Source organism: Oryzias melastigma, linkage group LG14 (assembly GCF_002922805.2).
Source record: "Oryzias melastigma strain HK-1 linkage group LG14, ASM292280v2, whole genome shotgun sequence".
In the NCBI taxonomy this organism is placed as follows: domain Eukaryota; kingdom Metazoa; phylum Chordata; class Actinopteri; order Beloniformes; family Adrianichthyidae; genus Oryzias; species Oryzias melastigma.
Genome location: NC_050525.1, coordinates 5,067,468 through 5,092,004, shown reverse-complemented (window position 1 = coordinate 5,092,004; position 24,537 = coordinate 5,067,468). Strand labels below are relative to the sequence as shown.

At 40.4% G+C, this 24,537-nt stretch overlaps 1 protein-coding gene across 2 annotated transcripts in view; it reads right to left on the bottom strand.

The window, feature by feature from the left end:
• Positions 1-24,537, bottom strand: part of LOC112138056 (Down syndrome cell adhesion molecule homolog) — a 107,731-nt gene that overhangs the window by 64,156 nt on the left and 19,038 nt on the right. For both annotated transcript variants that reach the window (XM_024260622.2, XM_024260623.2), the window contains exons 2-3: positions 13,048-13,365; positions 12,825-12,974 (exon numbers count right to left, since the gene is read on the bottom strand). In XM_024260622.2, the coding sequence (XP_024116390.1) occupies positions 12,825-12,974; positions 13,048-13,365 (468 nt within the window). The remainder of the gene's footprint in view (positions 1-12,824; positions 12,975-13,047; positions 13,366-24,537) is intronic.

The window sequence follows — 24,537 nt, the reverse complement described above, 5'->3', positions numbered from 1 at the left end:
GTCCATTCTGAAAAAAAAGCTAATTATTTAGTTTATTTGCCAATTAAATTAAACCAAATTACTAATATAATTAAAACAATTCAATCTTGACCCCTTGTGATGCAAATATACATCAAACATTTCTGCTCCAAAATTACCAAATTTTAGCATCTGCTCAAAAGCAAACACATATATATTTATATATATAAATTTAAGCTGGAAATAAATTCAGACATCAAGGGGTTAAGCCACTCATTTATAAAATGTTGCTTTTAAATTTTTGCAATAATTTAATTTTTTACATACGTACATGTTGAAGAACACCTAGTATCAAATACAATCCTCCTGTTGCAGCAGATTAATATAAAATGCGACATTTATCCGGTCAAATAGTACATTTTTTATCAGTATTTCAACTAGATGCTTTTGTCTAGCATACATTAGAATATGCGCTTAAAATAACAGTAATTCAATATTTATGCAAATCGTGATAATTTTTCTTTAAAACTAAGGAGTTATAATTGATGGACGAAAGGGCCCCATGTGGCTCCGGAGCTGCAGACCCCTGGTCTATATGAAGACTGCTGGGACGGTCCCCATCAGTACTGACGGGCAGCAACGTTTGATAACAGGATCAGTGAGTTACATCATTAAATAGATCATGTCAACATGTTTACATCTGGTTTAAGCTAAAAAAAATGCATTTTCAATGCCTCCTGTTTCCTGTTGAGGGTTACAGGGTTTATAAACCCCACCCACCTTCAAAAGAGTGAAGGCGGAGTTCACCCTAAATCAGGGGGGTCACAAGGGGCCAAAATCCAAAACACACCTTAGGTCATGGTGCGAACAGGATAAACATTTATTGAACACTCTAAAACTATATTTTTAAAACTTTAAAACTGTAACTTTTTAACATAATTATGAACTAGATATATAGCATTACCTGTAATAATATTAGTGTGAATGCTGTAAGCTGAATTTGGCTGCTGAAGACGATGAAATTGAAGCTAATATCTGGAAACACTGAAGCTGATAGCCAGCTAAAATAACAGTAAAAAAAAAAACTTAGGTCAGCAAAAACAGCTGAAAAATTAGCTAAATTTCAAATTAGCCTAAAAAACTGAGAAAATAAAACATAAATAAATAAATAAATACAATAAAATTAGCCAAAACAGGTAGCGTGTAAATATTAGCCTGACTCCAAAGCAGACTGAAAAGCTTTTAAAAAGCCTAAATTAGCCAAAACAGCTAGCATGTAGTTGAAATATTAGCTACACTATAAAATAGCCTAAAACATCTTAGCAAATGCCACAATAGTCTAAAAAGTTAGCAGAATGAGCTTTTTTTTTTTTTTAACTGTACCGTTTTAACATAATTATGAATTATAAAAAGGCAGGAATATTATTCCAGAATAAATCAACTTAAACCCTAAATAACTCTCAATATTTTACTCTCCATTAAAAAATATATTTTGTCAAAATTATACCTGTTAGAAATGAGCGCAAGATAACATCGGCCCATTAATTACAATAAAATAAAAGGATCTGGAGGGCCGGATCCGGCCCCCGGGCCTTGACTTTGACACAAGTGCTTCAGAGTCTAACAAATGTTAAAGTCTGCATTCGAGACTGCATCACACGTGTCATCAGAGTCGACATTAGAGTCTGAATAACCCTCTTCTCTGTAGTCTAGACTGGAGTCCACACTGGAGTTCACAGAAGGCCTAAGTGCTCATTAATTGGTGGCTCCTTCCATGATTAGCTCTTGTTGCACTTCCAGCTGATCTGCATGCTAAAAAGGGAGCCGTTCATGAGCTGGCTGGCGTCCAGCAGCCTGGAGAAGAAGGGCCGACTCCAGACCTCGCCGCTGATCAAGGTTTAAGCGCTATAAACACCCCCTCCCCCACCCTTTCTGTTCGCATGCCTCCAGCTCACACCCCGATCCTGCACAGTCCCAGGGGTTTCATAAAACTAATTGCAGTTATTGGTGAGCAAACAGCAGAGCGATGAGAGACAATTGAAGAACAGAGAGAGCTTCAGCCGGAGTGGGCTGAATGGAGCATGTGTTCCTGTTTGTGCCTGTAATGCTGTAATGGGACACTCTGGAATCATGATCCACGGAATTACATCAAATATTGACACACTTCTGTACACACTGATGAGGCTCATATTTAGCGAAGCTGGTTAAAATGTTCAGAGATTTATCGTAACTGTATCTGAGGCTCTTTAAAAGACATGCGCATCCAGCTTCTGTATTTACCAGAATGTTCCCATAATGCTTTGTGGTGGCTGCATCCAGGCTCATGCAAGATCATATTGATTTTCTTTCTTTTTTTCAACCTTTTATTTGTGAAGTTAAGCTGCAGCCTTCGGGTGTGAAGAGGAAAGCTGCTAAGCGTCTGCAGCACTTACTGCCTCACCTGGACTCATTTTCATTGTCTGTCACTCTGACAGCACCGCTGCGCTGCAGAGCATCATTGTGTGTGCACATGTGCAGTCGTCGGTGCAGACAAAACCTTCAGCTGAGCCTTCAGAATGTGGATTCTTGTACAGGACAGTAGCCTTTCTCTTTCTGAATTTGTGCTCCATCTGAGCTCTTTACAAAAGAGTATCCATGAAACCAGAGAATCCAGTAAAACCAGAGAATCCAGTGAAACCAGAGACACCAGTGAAACCAGAGAATCCAGTGAAACCAGAGACACCAGTGAAACCAGAGAATCCAGTGAAACCAGAGGATCCAGTGAAACAGGTAAAATCAGTATAACTAGTACAATCGGGGAAACCAATTAAATCAGTGAAACTAGTGAAATCAGTAAAAGTAGTAAATTCTGTTAAACTAGTTAACCTTCCTCTGGTGTTCGGGTCGCCACCGACCCGTTTTCAAGTTTTAAATGCATTAAAAAACCTGTAAATTAGTTTATTGCGTCAAGGCTTTTTGACTTTGTCAAGAATCTCTATTTCAACAAAATAAAACAAAAAAAAATATTTTCACTAAATTATAAAATGCTCTGGTTGAAATTATGACCTTTGTGTTGTTCGGGTCAGTTTCGACCCAGTTATAAAAGTAAGATCATAAAGCAATAATTAGAACCAAAACTTAAATCATAAGTGCACTGTCAGCCAAAACACTGACAGCCAGCTCCTCTACCAATCATGTGAGCTTTTGGGGATTCTCATTTTGCCCTGTTTTCCAGTATACCTGCACAAAAACAAAACAAACAAAGATGAGGATGTCCAGACATGTTATGTCAATTCACTAATTTGAGTGGTCATTAGACTTGCAGTGCACATCTCTAATTTCAGCTGAATACCTCATGATGAACATGGCAGGGCAGCTGCTGCAAATGTCATCAAAATGACCCCTGGAATCACAAGGTTTGCTGTGACAAGAGTCAGTGACATCAAGACATTTTTTGAGCTATTTATGCCATTGTCACTAAAAAGAGTCAGCATTGCTATGACAAACTTGAAAGGAAAAAAAGTCCATGGTGACATGTGGAAAGACATTGATGAGGAATACCTGGATGCCTATATTGGTGTTCTTCTTGCTGGAGTGTACAGATCCTGCAATGAGGCCACTGATCTTTTGGACGCATCGACAAGCAGAAATATTTTCCATGCAAGAATGTCACTTCACACCTTTCGCATGATATCAAGAGTCCTTAGATTTGACAACGGAGATACCAGAGCAAGATCTGACAAGCTTGCCCCCATCAGGGATGTCTTGGAGAGATGGACGCAGCTCCTTCCACAGATGTTCAACCCAGGGCCAGAGGTGACACTGGATGGCCCTTCCGGCAATATATACCCAGTATTTACATACGTACATACATACTCCGTCCACGCCATAAGCAACCCAAAGAGCATCCGCAACAGCATCCTCCACAGCCAGCCCTGCCTCAACACCAACCAGAACAGCCACAACCACAGCCCCACTCAGGCCACCTGATTCTAAAAGAAAGAGGTGTCAAGTCTGCCCATGCAGTAAGGACAGAAAGAAAACGCATTGTGCTTCAAGTGCAAGAAATATCTCTGCAAAGAACACACTAAAAGTGTCACTTTTTGCCACACATACCTCTAAACACACACATGCACATGCATGTTCTTGCACACAGAGACGTTTACTCTGATTTGGTATTTATGTTTGATTTGATGGATTGGTTGTCATTTGTTTGACCTCGCAAATCTATATTTTGTGGTATGACCTGTTCTGCTTTTCATTTTGTGTTTATATTAACGTTCTATTGCTAAAAAAAAATACTTTTTTGCCTTTTTCTTGAAATAAATATATATGGGTCGAAATTGACCCGTAACACCATAGATGTTACTATAGTTAATAATATTAAAAAGAAAAAATAAATAAAACAAATTAAATTAAAAGATGTGTTATAATAGTGTTAAGTAATAGTCAGATAACACAACAACCTTTTATTTATTTATATGACTCTGTTGAGGTTAATTTGACCATTTTTTAAAATTGAAATCGAGTAGTATACTGACAAAAAAAGGCCCAGAAGCCCACAACAAAAATATTAAAACCAATATTTTCATGGATATGGAAGCCTAACAAGGTAACCAAGAGATGAGAAACAAATTGGATGATGGCTAATTTTTTTTAGTGTATTTTACAGCTGATTTAAGACACGGGTCAAAACCGACCCGTTAACATCAGAGATGGTAACAGAAAGCGAACACAAGAGGAAGGTTAAATCAGTTAATCTAGTAAAATCTGTAAAACTAGTAAAAGTAGTACATTATGTTATACTAGTGAAATCAGTAAAACTAGTAAAACCAGTGAAGCTGGTCAAATCATTAAAACTAGTGAAATCAGTGAAACCACTGAAAGCAGTGCCTGTGTCCTCTAGCTATACATTCATGCTGAGAAAAGGGCAAAGCTGACAGTGAGTGAGCTGCAAAGCTACCCTCCACCAAAGCCATCCATCAAACATGTGGGCTGGAGACAAACTTCCAGCTCACATCTGAGCGGGGAATTATAGAAACAATCAAACAAGCAGAACTTAAGTGCCGTCCTGGTTTTACATGGACACACCCCTCTGAGGACATTTACAGGTACGAGGATTACAGTCCCAACAATGAGTCAACCATGAGAATGTGAAAGTTGATTTTTTAGTTGCTCTGAAGACAAAGATTTCTTGCTATATTTAGCATCTTCTAAAATGAAATGCAAGGGAGTGAAAACCCATTTTACACAAGAATTTAATTAAACAAACCAGAGAGGACCACCATAGACATCATTTCAATGCACTGCAAAAACAGGACCCAAAAAATAAGTTAAAAAAATCAAACCATTTGAAAGTAATGTCTTTAAATAGAAAAGATTAGAAAAGAATGGCCAAGAATTCTTATTGTAGGATTAATATTCTAGTCACCAAGTCAAATAATCTCAGTTTGGGACAGCGAGTTGGGGTCAAAACATGGGTCTTTTAGTTTTGAAGATCTTATTTTTGCAGTACACGTGTGGTGTGTGAACATCTCTTACACACCAGTCAGTCCTGCAGCTCCACAGGATGCTGTGATCAGAACCACTTAGACTTTCACTGATGCCGTTTCTAAGAGACTTTCTCAAGCTGAAGGACAAAGAAACACTGCCAGACAGCACTTACTCTGAACCAAATTTAAAGTCCTGCATTATAAAGTGTAAGATTAAAACAGAATATAACTGATCTACGTTTAAGTTGTTTTCTCAGATAAACGTCACAAAATGAAGTTTGTGTTTCATAAGCAGACCAAAACGACGAGAGATGAAGGATGGATGTTAGCCAGACTCGGTGCTGTGAATAAACATGATGAGGTCCAGTAACTCGGTGCTTTCTTCAAAGGACCATTAAAGCAGCAGAGAGCAGATCACTCGCGGCTGAAGGGACGGAGGCTGGATGCAGAAAGAGCTTTCACACTCGTCTCAAATGTCAGCAAACAGAGGAGTCCACGGCGCCGTACAGCAAACACACTGGGCGGCATGCGAATCGGATGAGCCACATTCACTTCATCAGGATTACTAAATCTCTGGGACAGAAAGAAAGACTGATGCTGATGAAGGAATAAGCGGAACAAAAATGTCTGACGGCCATGGTGCTCAGACCGTGTGTGGAATAAAGAACAGAAGCAGTGTGGGTTTGTCTCTGCAGTGTCCTGCTGGGGGGGGGGGTGGCCCCCACTGTGGCCTGCTGGTGCTGAATGCAGAGCAGGCAGCTCTGGGCTCAGGCAAACGACTACAAGGCCTCCTCAGTGACTGCAGCACAGGGTGCACCTGGGGAACCGGCGGGGTGTGCCCCCCCCAGGAATAGAATCAAACAGAATCCTCCTTAGCGGTTGCTTTAAGTCCAACTCTGATCATCTTTTGATCTATTTTGGTCCCAGTGTTTTTTTTTAATTATGATGACGCAGTTTTTAGCCAAAAAAAAAAAAAACCTGAGTTGTTTCTTTAGGACATAGTTTCTGCAGAGCGTTCGTTAGAAATTCACCTCTGAGTTGTGGGCGGGACCATTGGCATGGAGCAACTCCACCCCTTCCCCTCCTTGTTGCTGAGAGGTCGGAACAGGGAGCTTGTGGCCCGCCCAGAACATTGTTTATGTCACAAAGAGGATTTTTTTCCAACAGTATTTTTTCATCTGCTCTTGATTCACTACAATTTGAATAAAGAAATACACAGAAATGCAATTTAAGCTTAATTTTCTTTATGTACTTCCAGCCCCAGCGAACATTTCAATGTGGGCCCATTTGGTTTACCTTTGGGCTGAACTGGTGGACCACAGGTGGGTTTGTCCGCAGGTTCCATGGTGACCCCACCTGTGATTGGCATAGGTGGGGACTCGTCTGGGTCTCCATACTAAACAGCTACCTGGCGGACAGCGTAGTGAGTTAGCGAGCTCCGCTGCCCAGCAAGCCAATGTGGGCAAACACAGGTGGGGCCACCATGGAACCCCCCAATTCAGCCCAAAGATAAACCATAGGAGCCACATTGAAGTGTTCACTGGGGCATCATCAGACAAATGCTACAAATAATGAATTATGGCCTACAAGCGTTGGACGGTTCATACCGCCGTGTCAACTTCTGACAATCAGAATTGAGTATTCACAGGATCATGGTATGAGAATTCTAACGAGTATCCAGGCGCTCGGATACTCCTGAAAATTCGAACATGAATATTTGCAACGCCCAAGATCGCTGATTGACGATCTTTATAAATATAGTAGAGTGTAGTAAAATATTATCTGGGGGTGATGTATTTGTACTCTGAAATGCAGAATAATATTGGATTTTAAGTCTATAAACTAAAGCAAAGCTGAAAGAGCAGAAGTACTGTCACCAGAAATACAAATCTTTGTGACGGTGAAGCCTCCGGTTTTCAAATTAAGACTAGCGAGAGCTTTTTTCTGTTCAAAAACTGGGACTGAAGCTCTGCTCACTGATAAAACTTCTGAAAAAATGAATCAGCTTTAAGTTACATAACTCTTCAACAGGTGATGCATTAAAGTAACTCCGACAGATTCTGAAGAAACACAGCCTCGCCCTGATACGATGTAATCAATGCATATCAGCTAAAAACAACTTTTTCATACGGGCTCTGCACCGATATATAATGTTTAGAACGTAAAATGTTAAAGAACTTTGAGGATAGAAAACAGGTTTTGTACTTAGATGATCCAAAACAACAGTGAGTTTTATGCTTTTTATGTTGTTTATGTTACTGTTGAACTTAACCAGAAGGTCGGAAAAAAAAGTTTAAATTAACAAGCATTATTTGTGTCCATATAAATCTTTGTTTTTTTTTTTATCAGTTTTGTTCATTCTAATCTCTTGTTCTGAATAGAAGTACAAATGGTGATGAGTTAAAACAAATCATTTCTGAGATACATACAGTATCTCAGAGAAGTCAGCACTTTTGTTGCCGGGGGTTTGTTTGTTATTAATGCCTCTATTATGATTTATTTGCAGAAAAAACAACTTGACACTGCTATATAAGATGGACACTGAATACTTTACACTAAAATTCATTTCTGCATTGTTTTCCCATGAAACAGACACAAATAAATATCTGCAAAAATGTAAGGGGTGTACGCACTTCTGTGAGAAACTGTAGCAACAAACATTATGTTAAAAAGTAAGAATCAGATTACTACCAAAGTAACGATCCACAGCCCTAATAAGAACATGTTCAAAACACCCAAAACTCCATTTTTATCAGAGTGGAGTTTTAAGTCAACATTTGATCGACGAGATCACCATCAGCAGATCCACTTAACCCTTAACACCTGAGGCGTCGCCTCTGACGCTTCAACACACAATCTTTAACATACTGTAACTTTTTAAATTACAATGTAATTCCAGGAGATTCTGAAGGAATTACATAGATCGTGTAAACAATAAAAAGTTACAGTAAATCAAAAACATAAACACTGGAGCTCCGGTGATAAAGGGTTAAACCAGACGACTTGGCCGACTTACAAAGTCAATATTTTTTAGTCTCATCAAAAACAAGATTTACAGCAGAATTCCCTTGTTTTCAGGACATGCAGAAATAAAAATAATATTTGTCATTTTTTCCATATTTGCTTTGTTCAGTCTCTTGTATGTCACATTTTAGATTTATTCACATATCGCAGAAATGTCACCGACCCTGAATGTCAGCCGTCTGTCTCTGTCCCGTCAGTCACAGGTCACTTACATGAGCTTCTATCTCCTCACAAAGGTAACACACATTCTGACTAAAGTGAACTGAAGAGAGTTAAAGGTTTAACTCTGAGATTTTTTTTTTGCAACAAGATGCTGCAACTTAAACAAAGATTTGCTACAAGCCCACAATCACTTTGAGGCCTTTCAAAGACTTAAAGGTGACATTCAAAGTTTGTGGCCGACTGTCAGTCCAGAGAAGTTCGGCTGACTGCACAGACTGTGCAGCCAGAGCAAAGAAATGCTTTAATTATGACATTTTACACAGAGCAGAAGATTTCCTTCATCATGGAAGCTGTTCACATGCACACCAATTATCTGATTTAGAGTTGGAGTTATTAGGTTTTTTGAGTGACCAGATAATCGGCTTTCCAGTGATGAGAACTCGTATCGAAACATTTCAATTTCCTTTAGAAAAGACATTAATTCCTGACATGTTGTCCACTTGTATAAACATGTATGTTGTAGTTTTACATGTGGGAATGTGCAAAACAGACAGAACAAACAGAAGATCATTCAATAGTTCAGTTTGAAGGGAAAATCTCTGTTTCTTCTTCGCAGAAAAAAATAATAAATAAAAACTGAGTTCAGTGAGTTTTCTTGCAGTAACCAAGAACAGACCGGCAAATAGCTTGAAAGACATCGTCAGGAACCAGCGCTCTGTGGTCATCGGTGGGAGCCATCTCCTCAGTACTACTGCACTCAATCTCCCATCAACCCCAGCACATAGTTTCTGGATGTCTCCACACTTGACTCTCATCAGTCAATCATCCACAGGACACTGAAGCCCTGCTCAGACCACACTCAGTGCGAAGTATTGTTTGTGCCACTCACCCTGCATACCGAGCATTCCATCCTGACCGGATCTCCTGCTCACCTGATCCTGCTGTGGCTTTGATTCTGCTTGTTTGCCGCCTGCCCCGACCCCATGCCTGAACTCTGACCACTCTGGTTTCTGTCTGATGCTCCAATGCTTGTAGCTGACTTCTGCCCGCTTGACCCTGATTTAGATTTGTGGACTTTTAGCGGTGTTAATAAACCTGCTGCACTTGGAACCAGCCTTCTGCCTGTTCTGTGACAGACCAATTTGAAACCACACTCCAAACTATTTAATACTTGCAAAGATTTCAAACCTTTTACCAGGTTTGAAGTGGTTTTCCAAGCTTCTTTCAGAATCAGCACAGAGAACGTTTTGTCACATTAAGAGTTAGGATATACAAATGAAAAGATTATCATTAAAATAAGTTGAAATCCTTCTCTTGACAAAAGAAAAACTGTTTAATACTCAAAAAAACTATAAAATAGTGTAGTACTTAGTTTAATTTGAAGGATGTTGGTTTGAAGTTCAACAAATTTTGACAGGTTAGACTGACATTCATGGTGATTATTTTGGAATTAAAAACGTAGATTTATGTAACAAGCTTTTTAAAAAATTTTTGGAGTTTAGCTAATATTTTAGCAACATACTAACATTTTTGGCTAATTTATCTACAGGGATTTTTAGGCTAATTAAGAATATAGCTTTTTTTTTAGCAACATGCTAACGGTTGTGACTAACTTGGTTTACTGAGGAATTTTAGGCTATTTTGGAGTTTAGCTAGCATTTAAAAAAACTAACTAGCTTTTTTGGCTAATTTAGCATCTACTAAGGTTTTTCTGGGGTAATTTGAAGTTAAGCTCATATTTAAGGAAAACAAAATATTTGTGCAAACTTGTATTAGGGATTTTGAAGTACACATTTTTCAAACATTTAGGTCACATTCAGAACTCTTTCATAACAGAATTTCCAGTCTTTTAGCAAATGTAAAATTTTGCAAATAGCTTTTGTATTTTAAGTATATCCCTTCAGCATTTCAAGTCAATTGCATCGCCATTTTCATCAAAATGCTTCAGCATCTGCAGCTACTAATTTCAGCAAAAAGCATTCACACTAGCATTATCGGAGGAAGTGAAACTTTTCTAGTTATAGTCAGTAAATCCATCTAACAGCTTTTTTTCCCTTATTTTTCCCTTTTTAATGCTTGTGTGGAACTTCAGATTTTGATATCTTATGAGATTTTTTGTTAAATAAAACTGAGTTTCTGCCTGACAGATCATTTTACTTCATGACACGCGGACATTCTCTGAAATAAAACAGATAAAGATTTTTTTGGTATTTTTAAAACCAGTTACCTTATCTTTGTCGGCGTGTCAGCAGCAGGTGCAATAGATGGAAGTGTTTGGATTATGGTTCCTTGAATTCAAACATTACCAAGAAGTCAAGGCAACGACACTGATGAAAGTCAACAGTGCCCGTCTGTGCGGTCAACAAAGGCTCAGCGCAGACTCAAACTTAAATTCCGTTCATGTCTGTTGTAAAACGGCTGCAGTGTTGGCGTTCTCTGTGCTTGCTTTTTTCCAGTCTTTCAGCTGGATGTCATGGTTTCTTCAAGAAGCTCTTTGTTATTCTGCCCTGCAACAACTCAAAGCGCTCTGTCCATAGAGACTCACGGAGCGTTGGTTAAAACAGTACCAGACTGCACCTCCCAAACTGAGGAGCTACAGTCAATAATTCATGTGAGAGAGAGAAAAGCTTCTTTTTGGCCAAGTTCTTTTGTTTTATGTCAAAGTGTGGATGTTCTTCTCAGTCATTCAGGTTTAAAACGCTCTAAGCTGGTCTATCGGACGGAGGAGCCGGGCCATCCGGAGCAGAACTGTCACTCACAGGCCAGCACACGCAAAGTGCACTTAGACGTGTTTAGCGGCGGACGGGGGAAATGGACGGCGCGTCGTAGGATGAACGCAATGACACGTGAATAAAGACCACTTGCTCATGCATTCATAGGCCTCTGCCATCCATTATTTAACATGGAGGAGAACAGTGGATTGGTGGCTGGGTGATTTTTTTGACAGTGTTCACATGGATGCTGTCTGCAGATTCCTGGTTCTGCAGCTTATTTTGACAGCTGAGGAGCTTTAAAGTCCTCCAATGAAATCCTGTTTTTTGAGTTTTTAACATGTATTTGTGGCATTTTTCTTATAAAAGAGAACAAATGTAATAAGAAATCATTTTGTTTTTGCATTTCAATGATTGAATGTATTGATCACAGCAACGTCAATAAACATTGGAGAATTAGCTAAAAGAGTCTTTGGTGAACTGGAAGGAGAAAGAATCAGGATTTTGGAGGAAGTTCTGTCCATGAAGATCTTCACTTCCTCGTCCAGCTGACATCCGGATCAGAACCATAAGGCTGGACATTACCCAGATTGATGGATGTTTTTATGGAGCAGCGGTGAAGATGTACGCTAGCGAGACACAGAGCTATCATAATCAGACAGGGGGATTAGGGGCGGAGCTCCAAAAGCCACGCCCCCTCAGAGGAGATTTTGGAAACAGAGGCTTCAGATCAACATGAAAAATGTCTTTAAGACATTTAGGTTGTGGGATTTTGGTTAAAAACTTCATAATCATAATTAAAACGCTACTGGGAATGTTTTTTACCAAAATAAAATGTCATAGGGGCACTTTAAATGTGCACATTCTTCTAACTTGCAACCAGGTATGTATAAGTGAAAAATAATTGACCAAATACATATATTTTCTACTTCATACTTGTTTCGAAAGAATTTTAAACCGAGAAGTTCCATTTGTGGACAATTAAAGCATATAGATTTCAGCATGGACGGTTACACCTCGCTTGACAAATGTGAAACATTAACAAACAAAAGCAGTCACTAGCCGGCTTTTGCCCTCTATCTAAAAGCAAAATGACATTAGCACTCGTCTATTGAGTTTGCTAAATGCCCCACATAAAGTGAATTTGCCCCCCAGGGTTGGTAAACAATTGCATGGGCCAGCGTTCCATTTAAGCGATTTGAATGATCGCAGCGCCACAGAGCTCCCCGTCAGCCTCAGAAGTGGGTCAATACGCTGACACAAAGCGACACGGCAGGCAGTCCGCGCTCTCGTGGAAGGCCGGGCCAGACCTCGCTGTCATTAGACCAGACAGGCAGCCAGAACTGGACCTGCTGGTGCTGGCCCGACCCAAAATTGCAAGAACACCACAACCACTGACAAATCACCACAGAGTGTCTGCTTCCTGAAGCACAAGCTGATCCTGACATCACAGTCAAACATCCAGCACCTACAGAGCAGATGGAAAGTTGTGACTTACTTTCAGCGCTGATTGACATGGTGTCCTTCTCCCAGGACACCACGGTGATGTAGGCCTCCACTGAGGCAGGGATAATGCACTTGAAGACCGCAACATTGCCTCTCATGGCTTTTTGGTCTTCCACACGGACAGTGTACGGCTCTCGTAGGACTGAAAGAAAGGGCGAGTAAGGTTTCACATCCACTCAGATAAGTGTCGTAAAGGATAAATAAAGAAAACTGACCGGCCTTAATGTGGACATCTTGGCTCCTGATTCTTCCTGAGGGGTTCTCTGCTGTGCAGTAGTAGGTGTTGTCATGGATAAGCTTGCTGAAGCTGGAAGGGGGGATGTGGAAGATCTGAAGGGTGCCGTTGGGGTGCACATGGCGAATCCCTGGCACGTCATAGATCTCCTCGCCGGTGGCCAGGTACCAGCGCAGTGAGACCGGGGGCACACCTGCAGCGGGACAGGGCACCGACGTCCCCGTGGTGCTGGCAAACACTACCTCTTGCACAGATGCATTGACAAAGTATAAGCTGGAACGTAGGTCTTCACAGAAAACTGCAGGGAGACAGAAGCACATGAATGATTTTAGACCTGGAAATTGACGTGGACATGCTGTCATCGTGACACGGACTTGAGGTTTTGTGTACAGCTGCAGATCCATCATGTATGTAAGGGAGGGGAGGGGGTGATGTGGAGGGACATCCTGTACCTGGCCGGATTAGACCTAACTCCCAAGTCGTCACATATTGATGTTTGGTTAAGGACTCCTCCACGTCACTTTTTGACGTTTTGGGTTTAACCAAGTCATCGTTTTTGACATGCTGGCTGTTCCTATTAAATCACGGGTCCTCAACATCCGGGCTGAGAACCAGAACCGGTCCAGTACTGCGCACGTATACACGTATCATTTGTTCATTCGTTTTTCAAATTAAATTAAAAAACAATAATAAAGGATCTTTTCCATTTGACAAAACACAACTGATGGTTTTCAAAATAAGAATCCAAGAAAACTACTTCCGGATGAGCGCCGCGTCTTAGACGAAATTAAGCGAAATTGAACGTTCGTTATCCGTTTGCTCCATTTTCGATTCAATATGCAAACCAAAAAATGATTTTAAGTTGAAAAATAATTGAACAAGTTACACCAGAACCTTAACCCAACACTAGACCAGATGCCGTACCAAACCCGAACTGGTACCAGACACCGTACCGGACGTGAACCAGTACCGAGGATCCAGTACCCCATCAGGTACCGTGTCCCGAGGGTTGCAGACCCTCGGGTTTACAAACAGCCTGTATGTAAAAAAATGACGAGTTGGGGACCCTAAAACATCAGAGTGACGCAGAGGAGTCCTTAACCAAATAATTAACCAAATAAATAGTAATATACGTTTCTTTTTTCCAGCTCCTTTTCATTTATTAACTGTATTATGTGTATTTAGTATTATTTCGTATTATTATTATTATTTCGTTATGTATTGCTGCTAAATGAAATAAAATTAACAAAATAAAAATCTGCGGTTGAGCTGGACAACTCTCAATTTGAATGTGAACGGTGTGAACATAGCATCTATAAAAGAAGAGTGCTCTTCACTGACGTGAAGAAATTAAGGTCACAATGTTTTTTTTTAATTATTATTACTTCAGTTCTGGAAGTTGGTTTAAAAATTCAAGTGTGAAACAACTTGTGTCTTCCCAACAATGTGCACAGTGTCGCAGTTTTGATAATCAAAAATTATTTATTTTAGTTTCATGTTTAATGCAGAGAAAATACACCTTTACAATAGCAATAAATAATTATGTCACTTATTTTAAAAGCATGAAGGGTAAGAAACTAAACAAAAAGGTGATAAAGCTTTTGGATCGCCTTCAGACAAACTGACAACAGTTGATCATCTGGGACTGAAAATATGGTGTTCCTTTAAAGAGGTCATACTATGATTTTCTTCAGCCTTTCAGAGTGAACTGTATCCATGTAGATGATCATATATTACCTTTGGAAAACTAAAAAACATTATTTATGAAATATGAGTTATTTTTCATGAGTTTTTTCCTACCCGGAAGTAAAACGACTTGATTCCTGAGGCTCCGCCTACCGCCCACTTCATGACATCATCAGGTGTCTTCATTTCTCCCATGAAAATAAACATCCAATTTTTTCAAAGATGGATGCAAATACCACATATCTGCCCTTAGTAGCCCAGCCATCGCTACACTGGTTCACAACACAAATACACTCGACGTCTGCAAGACTGTGTCTGACCAGGAGGGGGAGTGTCTTAAAGGAGCCCCACCTCTAAAGTAACAAACACCTGTTTGAGCTAGAATTTAGTGAAGACAGGACAAACTGGAAGATATACGATATTCTGCATCTAAAATGAACGTTTTTTGATGATCACTGCTAGGTCTGTGGAGAAACTGGGAGTTGGTGTTAGACTGGGGGCGGAGCTGTCAGAGCAGACTCTTCCTGAAAGGGGCGGTCTCACTCTGCTCGTTTTCATGGGTATGGGGGTCTGTAGGTTTTTAGAGGATTACTTAGAAATGCGTGAACTGATCAAAATACCCCTTTGGGGTTCGTTATAGTGAAGAATGAACAGTATAATGCACTTTTTTAAGGTATGGCCCCTTTGACAAAATAGTTCTTGTGCTGAATGACACTCATGCAGACTCTGTTTCTGCACACATCAAAATCTGAGTAGAAACTGAGAGTGAGATCAGCAGCTCATGCTAATGGTCAACTTACTGCAATAAAATGAATCGAAATAAGTTTGAAAGGAATCAGGTGAAAAAGGGACGTGATTGCAGATTAGTGATGAAAAACATGTAATGAAGGACCGGCTCTGCTGTGAGCTGCAAGTGTTTCCTGATAGTCTAGGATGATGACCTCCACACAACATCACCCTCATGCACACCGGAACGTTCTCTGTGTCTTCTGTAGTTCTCTTTCTGAAAATGTCCTGCCTTTTGCCAAGCCTCAGTTGAAAATTAGATTTTTTTTTCCGTAATATGTCTTGCCTGGATAAAAAAAGGTTAAATAAAATAAAGACTCTGCACCAAAGCAGTGCAGGGGGAGCCACAGCTTGGTCTGGTGCATGAGCGAGCTGTGTTCTCACATGGACCTCTGTTTCACGTGCCCGAACGAGTTCCGGTTTAAATGAGGGTGTGAAGGTCAGCCCTTCTGCTGCCTCTGCACTTCGAAAAAGACACTTCAGGCACAAACATTTACCTTAGAAACCAGAATGCAGGTTTTCCAGTTCATTCAGACAGCAGGACAGGAAACTTCCCTTCAGTCCAACTAAATGACTTGTTAAAACTGACACTTTGTTTTTACACATTTCATGATTTCAACATTTATAACATTAAGAATTACCCGTTAAAGTCCCACTCCAAGCATCTTTTGATGTATTGAAAAAGCAGTGGTCTTTTCATTATGATGCATATAAAATGAAAATAAAAAAATTGGAGTCATTTTCAACGACATAGTTTCTGTAGAGCGGCAGGAGTTCATTCGCCCCTGACTTGTGGGTGGAACTGCTCCCTTCACCGTGGTCTTGCTGAGAGCTCAGAGCAGGGGGCTTATTGCCCACTCTGTATGTTTTACATAAATATTTTGTCATCTTCTCCTGATTCATGAGGATTTGAATAAGGAAACACACAGAAATGTAATTTCAAGCTTAATTTTCTTTTAAAATATGAGTTATACATCAGAAATGACCAGTGTTGGATATCTTTGTTGAGCATAAGCTTAACGACCCAATATTCACATCTAGCTCTTCCAGAAGAAACTGTAAATACTTGTGTGGCGCTTTTCTACCTTTAAATATATCATGATATACCACAATAAAGTGTATTTTCAGTTCATCTCTGAAAAAAAATGACAAAAATGTCATCACTACTTTCTCTGACTTAGTTTTTCAAGTAACTTTTAACTGAATCGTCATAAATGAGAAACATTTTTTAAAGTGCACAGAAATTTCAAGCTTCTTATTAAGAAAACACATTTTTGCACAAAATTTCAGCAATAAAAATAAACAAAAACAATAGAAGAGAAATGGCACAACAGACACTTTTCTATCGCCCACATAATATGTATCGTCATATCGCCCAGCACTAATCAGAAGGTGGAGTCAGGAAGAGCATCTGCTATAAAACTGAGGACAAACCACAAGCTTTAATTGTGATGGTTCTCAGTGGTGACCCCTGAAGTAGGGCTGGATGTCGGTTAGAATTTCCAGAAACGATTCGATTCACAAGAGTCTGAATCGATATGATTCCGATTCCTTTGATTCTTCAATTCAATTCAAATTTAAGTTTACAAATTTATACATATTTGTTTAGAACTCCACTAAAAATCTACTATTTAATATGAATATATTTACATTAATCTGATCCAGTTCACATACTGTAAATGTATCAGTGAAATACTGAGATTGTTAATATCATCCAGTGTTACATGGATTCTCTAAAGGAGAAGTTCTAACTAAAATGTTCAGATCATTAACATTGGAAACATTGTTCTGCTTCTCCTGGAGGACGTTTCAGTTTGGCCACTAGGTGGAGATCTTGCTACAGAAGAACACTTTATTCAAGAAGAAGACATGAGAGGAAAAAACTAGTTTTAGACCACAAATAGTTACTTTAATTTTTTTTCCTTAAAAGAGTTTGAAAAATTAGCCTTAGCCGTCCAATGGGAAATTCTATTGAACGTTAGCATCAAGCTAGCGGACTTTAGCTTTACGTGGTAAATCGATTTATATCTTTTGTGAATCGATTATTGATCTATTAAGCATAAATCGATTCAAATCAATTGATTAATGGTTTTTTTTTCAACCCAGCCCTAACCTGAAGTATGTTGTAAAAGTAGCAGACAAAACTGTCACCTGATGAACCATCATGATGCTGTCATGAATTAGTCTGGACCATATTTACTTCTGTGGCTTCTGAGACTTCAGTTCTTAGGGTGATTTTTTTTTTTTGACGTGGTTACAGCTTATTCTGGATAACGGGACTACGTGTCTGCACATGTTAGAGTTAAAACGTCATGTTTTTTTCCTGCCATAAGTTCAAACTTTAACCAAAAGATCATTAAAATCAACTGCAAACAAAAACCAGCATCCCTCTCTCTGTAAATAATATCTTAGGCACGATCGCTGTATGCAGGAGCCCCCCCCCCTCTGCCAACGCGGGCCTGCCTGCGACAGCTGCCAATCCCTCTCCCCGGAGACCAAGCATTTTAGCGCTTCATAAATTCCTAATGAATGTTCTGGAGTCACCAGCCACTTCCAGCATCTGCTCGTTACGACAAACAAACACGTGTTTCTGCACATTTGCAGCTGCGCTCACTTCACACATGCAGATCTCGGAGGGCCCGATGCCGCTGAAAGGGGAGCCTGTCCTTGTCCACACTTTGTAGTTTGTTATCCGACCACAGGCGGGAAAAGGCGGAGCAGCCACAGGTTCTTCCACTCACACTTCAGTCGGGCAGACTGGCTGGCTAGTGTTCATCTTGTTGTCAGTTTTATCTTGCCAGATGAATGCAACCGCGGGACAAAACCTGGTCATATTTGCAAGATGGTATTTAGTGGATTAAAAGTTCAGCCAGTGTGTGAGATACCCTAATACGTGTCAAAGTCAAGGTCCGGGGGCCGGATTCTGCCCACTGGGTGATCATACCCGGCCCGCCAGATCATTTGACATTTTTGTTATTAATGGCCCTGTTACGTTCTGACGCTACTGCTGGACGTTTTTCCATTCAGTCCTGCTCACCTGGCAGGTGTGGCCGGTGTACCTTACTCGGGACCTGCTGGCCATTTAAGACAGAACAGGCCACACCATGGCAGGCAGGGGGGTGGGTTGGTTTTTAGCTGGTGTGGTGCTGGTTTATTTCATTTTCTTTTACTCTCTTTGTCCTGTACAGTCTTAGACTGCTGGGTTTTGTTATTTTAGTTTGGGGTTGGACCTTGGTAGTCTGCGGGCTTTGTTTATTTGTTTTCTTTAGGTAGTTTTGGTTAGACATCCATAAGCAGGAGCTGCTGGGTCAGCAGTCTCCCTGACTTATTTTATGTTTGACCAAGGTTCCAATTCCCTTCGTTCTGTCTTTTAGTTTTAACCAGTACACTAAATATTTCATTTTTGTTCTGTCATTCAGGACACAGGATTTCCTTTATTTACAGTAATAAGTTGTGTTCCTTTTATTCTTATCGATGTCCAGTCTTTGTTATTGTCTCCTTTTGTATTTTTCCCCCTAGACCTGAGCCAGGTTTATCCAGAGGGGTAACACATTGCAACACATTCTCCTTTCCAAGTCGCCACATTTTGACGCATGGTTAAAGATCAATCTGCGTCAAAAAAAATGGTTTTTTGATGTCCAATTAAATCAAGGATCCCCAACCTCCAGACTGCAAACCGGTACCGGTGCAGTACTGGGAGGTATTATATCTTCAACCCATAACAGACAGTCGGTACTGGATGTGGATCAGTACTGGTACAGTACAGGAGAAAAGAGCCACCTTTCTCCTTCAGAATCTACTGAATTATCCTTGAAAAGTTTTAGTATGTTAAAGATTTTGTGTTTAAGCGTCACCAACGATGCCTCAGGTGTTAAAGGGATAAATGAAAAAGAGAACTGTTATGGTTTGTCTCAAGTTCTTCAGAAGGTAATCTTGACTTTTCTTAATTTGAGGTTTTACAACAAACTCATCAAAAGATGCTTCTGTTCAGCCGTGTTGGAGTTTAAAGCAACAAAACAGCACCTCAAGAAATACTCGGATCTCTTAGAGTGCATTATCACTCTGTGTTTGAATAACATATTCATATTCATCCACCTCCTCAACGCAGAAACAGGCTGCTGTAATCATCCATCAGAGAAATGGCAGTCTAAATGAGAACAAACGGCCATCATGCAGCCCGTGCTCTCAGTATGTTTGAGGAGCCACTGAGTGATGGAGGGGGGGCTGCCTCATAACTGCTTTGGTCTCAATATGATTTGCACTAACTCATAAAAAATGGAAAAGCCGACCACCTCCACCATCAGCAACATCAGCTGTTTCTGGATGGCTGATTCCTGAAGGTTACGCCGCGTGATGGACTGAAGACGCTGCCGGATCCCTGCAGTTTGACCACAAACAGCCGGAGGTGGAGGTGCAAACGAATGACACACAAAGAACAACTAGATATATAGCATTACCTGAAATAGTGCTAGTGTGAATGCTGTAAGCTGAATGTGGCTACTGAAGATGCTAAAGCTGATAGCTAAAAATAGAAGCTGAAATCATGCTGAAATTTTAGCTAAATGCCATATTAGCCAAAATGTTGCCAATCAGCTAGTATATTGTTAAAATACAAACTAAACTCCAAATTAGCCTAAAAAACTAAAACATTTCCAAATTTTGCCAAAAACAGCTAGCATAATGCTAAAATATTAGCTAAAGTCAAATTTGGCTTAAATACTGACAAAAAGTGTCAGTTGAATACTGTTAAAATATTGTATAACTCCAAATTATACTAGAAAACTGGAAAAAATGTCCAATTTTGCCAAAACAGCTAGTATAATGCTAAATTACTAGCTAAAGTCCAAGTTAGCCTTAAAAACTGGAAAAATGTCCAAAACAGCTGGCATATTGTTAAATTACTAGCTAAACTTCAAATTAACCCCCAAAAACTGGAAAAATATCTGATCTTGCCAAAAATAGCTAGCATGTTGCTACAATTAAGAGCCAAATTCCAAATTAAATCCAGGAGTACCTGAACATTTTAAGGTTTAAACGGTGCCTCTATCTGAGAGTGTGCAGTTTACACGTTTCAAAGTGCACAAAGTTTTTGAAGGATTTAAGCAATTTCTCATTCATTGGCTTTGGGGTACATTTTGCTCAAAATTTCAAAAACGGTCAAGTTTAGGAATTCCAAAAGTACAAGCAGTAATGTCCCAAATGAGCTAAACATTTTTATACCAAGATAGCTGTAATTGCTGGAAGTGTGATTGAGTGTGCATGCTGTTAAGCATTCACAAAATAAGTCCCTCCAAACTCAGAGGATTTGGCTGAAATGTGAACAGCAGTCTGCAGGCCTTCATAATTGAAAGTCTAGCTCATCCATTTGGCGACCGTGCACATGTGATGTGTGGTTTCATTTATGGAGATGAACCCAACGATGTATGTTAGAGTGCTGTCTTCAACATCCTCGTCTCTGTGGGGTTTCAGAGTTCAGAGAAACTGGGGTGTCTATATTTGGAGCAGGAAAGCCACAATGCGGAGAAATCTTCAGTGCACGTGGAGTTTCACCACCATGGGGCCCGCTGATACCAGAGAACAGGGTCGGATTATTTCATGGCTTCCATGTTTGGCTGACTCTTGATGGGCAGATAAAATTGTGGCTCCAAAACCCCCCAGTAACCAAATCCAACCGCAGCTAGGCTGATGTCGCCCAGTTTACCAATGCTAGCAGTAGCAGCAGCAAATGCTGCGGTTGCTAGCAAGATATGTACGTCTTCCAGTACCAGTAGCAGCAATTAGCCTCTGCTAAAGGCAGGTAAACTATGCTAACTGCTATGTTGCCACGGTAACAACAGGTTTGCCACCTCCAACTGAGATTAGTCAAAGTTAGCAGCAAGTTAGCTAATGCTAACAGAGTTGCAGCTCCAGCCTATTGGTAAAAACTAGTATACTCTAACATGATTCCTGGTCATAGCTGTGTTTCATTTATCTGGGTAATGTGCTCTGATCACGCTGTGGCTGAACCCTTTCTTAACTGGGTTTGAGAGAGGGAAACGCTGAAACGTCCGGTCCATCTGCACACACACAATTAATGCAAAGTGATCCATCGGGCTTGCATGTTTATGGAAACTGGAGCAGCACTGCTAACAACACATTGTCTCTGCTGAAATGTGATTCGGTAAATGTGTTTTGCGAGAATGTTGGGCTGTGGTTGGCAGACACTGTGGGTGTAAGTGAGTTTCCTGGAGCCTCAGAGAGTCTGTGGAAGGCATCTGCTGAGAATCTGTGCTGCACAGCTAAAGGATTATCTCATTAATAACTGACAGGATAAACACACACATTGGCCTGTTATGGCCCCACTATTTTTTTTTTCACGAGACAAATAACTCTTACTCTTTATAGCACTTTATAACACTTTTGAATATTGGTGCATATATGCGATCCGGACCATGAGCTGAGCTTTAGAACAGAAGATGAACTCTACTCTTCAGTTATTATGGATGACATCAAGAAACAAGGTTTTGGTTTTTGTAAATCCCGTAAGTGGTTTCATACTATTCTTGTCCTCCAGGATCCACAGCATTTTATTTACAAAACTGCAAGAAAAGTCAAAAATGTTGCTCTCACATCTCAGTGATTAACTGTGTTGTCTTGGGGTTGGGAGGGGTGAATTAGGCAGAACATTGGCTGAGAGGTCACACCGTTAAGAAGGTGACTTAGGCCCAATCCGAATTATTCCTTTCTCCCTTCCCCTCCATTTGAAGAGGCAGTTTGTATCCCAGAAATGTATTTTTTTAATTTCACCCTTCAAGCGGAGGGATACAAAGTCCTCCGTCGCCAGGGTACGGAGATCTCTGGTGTGTCAGACAGACGTGTACATTCATGTGGGTGGGGGATGGGGTGGGGGGTCCACACTTAAACATGCCAAAGACATGCGTGAAAATGGAAGTCATTGGGGAGTTCAGACGAAGCTGACCTACTTAGGACAATGTTTGAGTACTTGTGAGGGCGCACTTAGCTTTTTCTTCTTCTTTTTTCGATGAAATTCAGTCACATCCATACAGGAACTGCTTGATAATCCTTGATAACACCAAAAGTTTGGCGCGCTAACATCATCATGAGTAGCTGCTGCTCGGTAACTTACTATTTTATGTTTTTCAGCATCACCGCGAGTCACCATGTTGGAAGTAGATCATCATAAAAGTAATATTTTACAGTAAAATATTACTTTTTCTGTAACTATGTGATAAAAAAAATATTAGCCTACTATTATATTTTTTGTAATGTATTATTCATAACTTATAAGTGTTCAAAGCAAAACTTGTATTTTCTTTTGTATAAACCACTGAATAAAATAAAAAAGTTTGTCTTTAAATTGTTTGGGTTTTTTTTGTTTTAACCTTGAAATTTTAGCAGCAATTTTCACAAAAGATCCTCAGCCTGAAATACTTTCACTTGATATTAGGTTCTGCTCTGTGGGTTCTACAAAGAAATTGACTTAAGAACATTATAGAACATGTGTGACAATTCTTAGGCAATAATCTGTGAAGGGGATGAATATTATAAAATTTGGAAGTAACTCGCACAAAACCGGTAAGGAGCCTTGGAGTTCTGATGTCAAACGCAGATAAAGTTGTTCTTGTATGGATCATTGTGTCATATTTTGGTTCATTTCTAATTTAGTTTTATTATAACTAAAGTGATGTATCCCCTCATAGTTGGTTCTCAACACCACATGGTCCTTCAAAAGGCCTATAACACACAGAATCAACCTTTTTGAACAATTATGCTAATTCCTCACTGAAAACACCTCAAAGCAGTGTTTGATGGTTGCACACAAATCTGAGCATTCCTCTAAAACCCTGCACTCTGAGCACCAGCTCCTGCCAATCCACGAGAACGAGTTGGTCTTCACATTGTGATGTCACAAAGTGAGAACCCCCCCTCCCAGGAAGAGTCTGCACTGCCAGCTCCGCCCCCTGGCTAACCAAACACACTTTCTCTGCAGAGCTTGCAGTGATCGGCAAAACGCTTCCATTATATACAAAGGGTGCTTTCGCTGCCCTTCCCCGTCCGGTGTGAACCAGGCGTCAGAGATCGAGGCGTCATACTTTCAGGTAAGAAAAAAGTTCACAAAACTCATATTTCATTAATATATTTTTCTTTAGTGTGCCAAAGGTAATACATGATCATATGAACACAGTTTACTCAGAAAGGCTAAAGAATAGCATGGTATAGGTCTTTAGAAAAAAAAAAAAGGCTAAAAGGTCAAATTGAAACTGATAAAGACCTCATCTGCAAAGGTCCGGGACGACACCACAAATATTAGAAAAGAAGGAACTGCTTTTATTCCTGAACCAGGCTATTACAGATGCTTGACCCCCCCCCCTCCCCCACCAATGCCATGAAGCAGCTTTTCCCAAACCACATAGTCAATTTATTTAAGTAAATGTCTGATCAATATTGGCCACGCTAACATGCGGCTAATGCATTAGCCCGCTTACATGCTCGAGGGGGACTTTGCTCTGACTGTGTTTACTTCAGCCAAGCGTCATCAATCATCTCCAGCCTTAAAGTGTCTGAATAATTCCTGTTTTCTGGCTGAAATGACGACCAAAGCGGTTTTCATCCTTTGATTCCGTCCTGCTCTCATCGTGTCACCAAAGACCGTCTCCCTTAGTTACTGTGTCTGCAGACTTGTCTGAACACAGGGCTGCAATGGGCTCAGCCAAAAGTGTGCCCCTCGGGTCAGGGGTCTCTGCTGTGCTGCAGCAGGCACTGGGGCATTAGGGCAGCTCCAGCGGGGCAAACCAGCCCTGAGCTGCACTGACAGCTCAGGGCAAGCAGAGCAGGTAATTAAGGGAAAAGCCAGGGAGGGAGCGTGGGGGCTGGGGAGTGGAAGAGGCCAATTGACATGGGGGGGATGGAGGATGTGGAGCCTCCTGATGACATCTCCACCACCTCCACCCCCTCCACCGGTGCCCTGGGGGCCTACACAATAAGCGGAAAAGAGAAG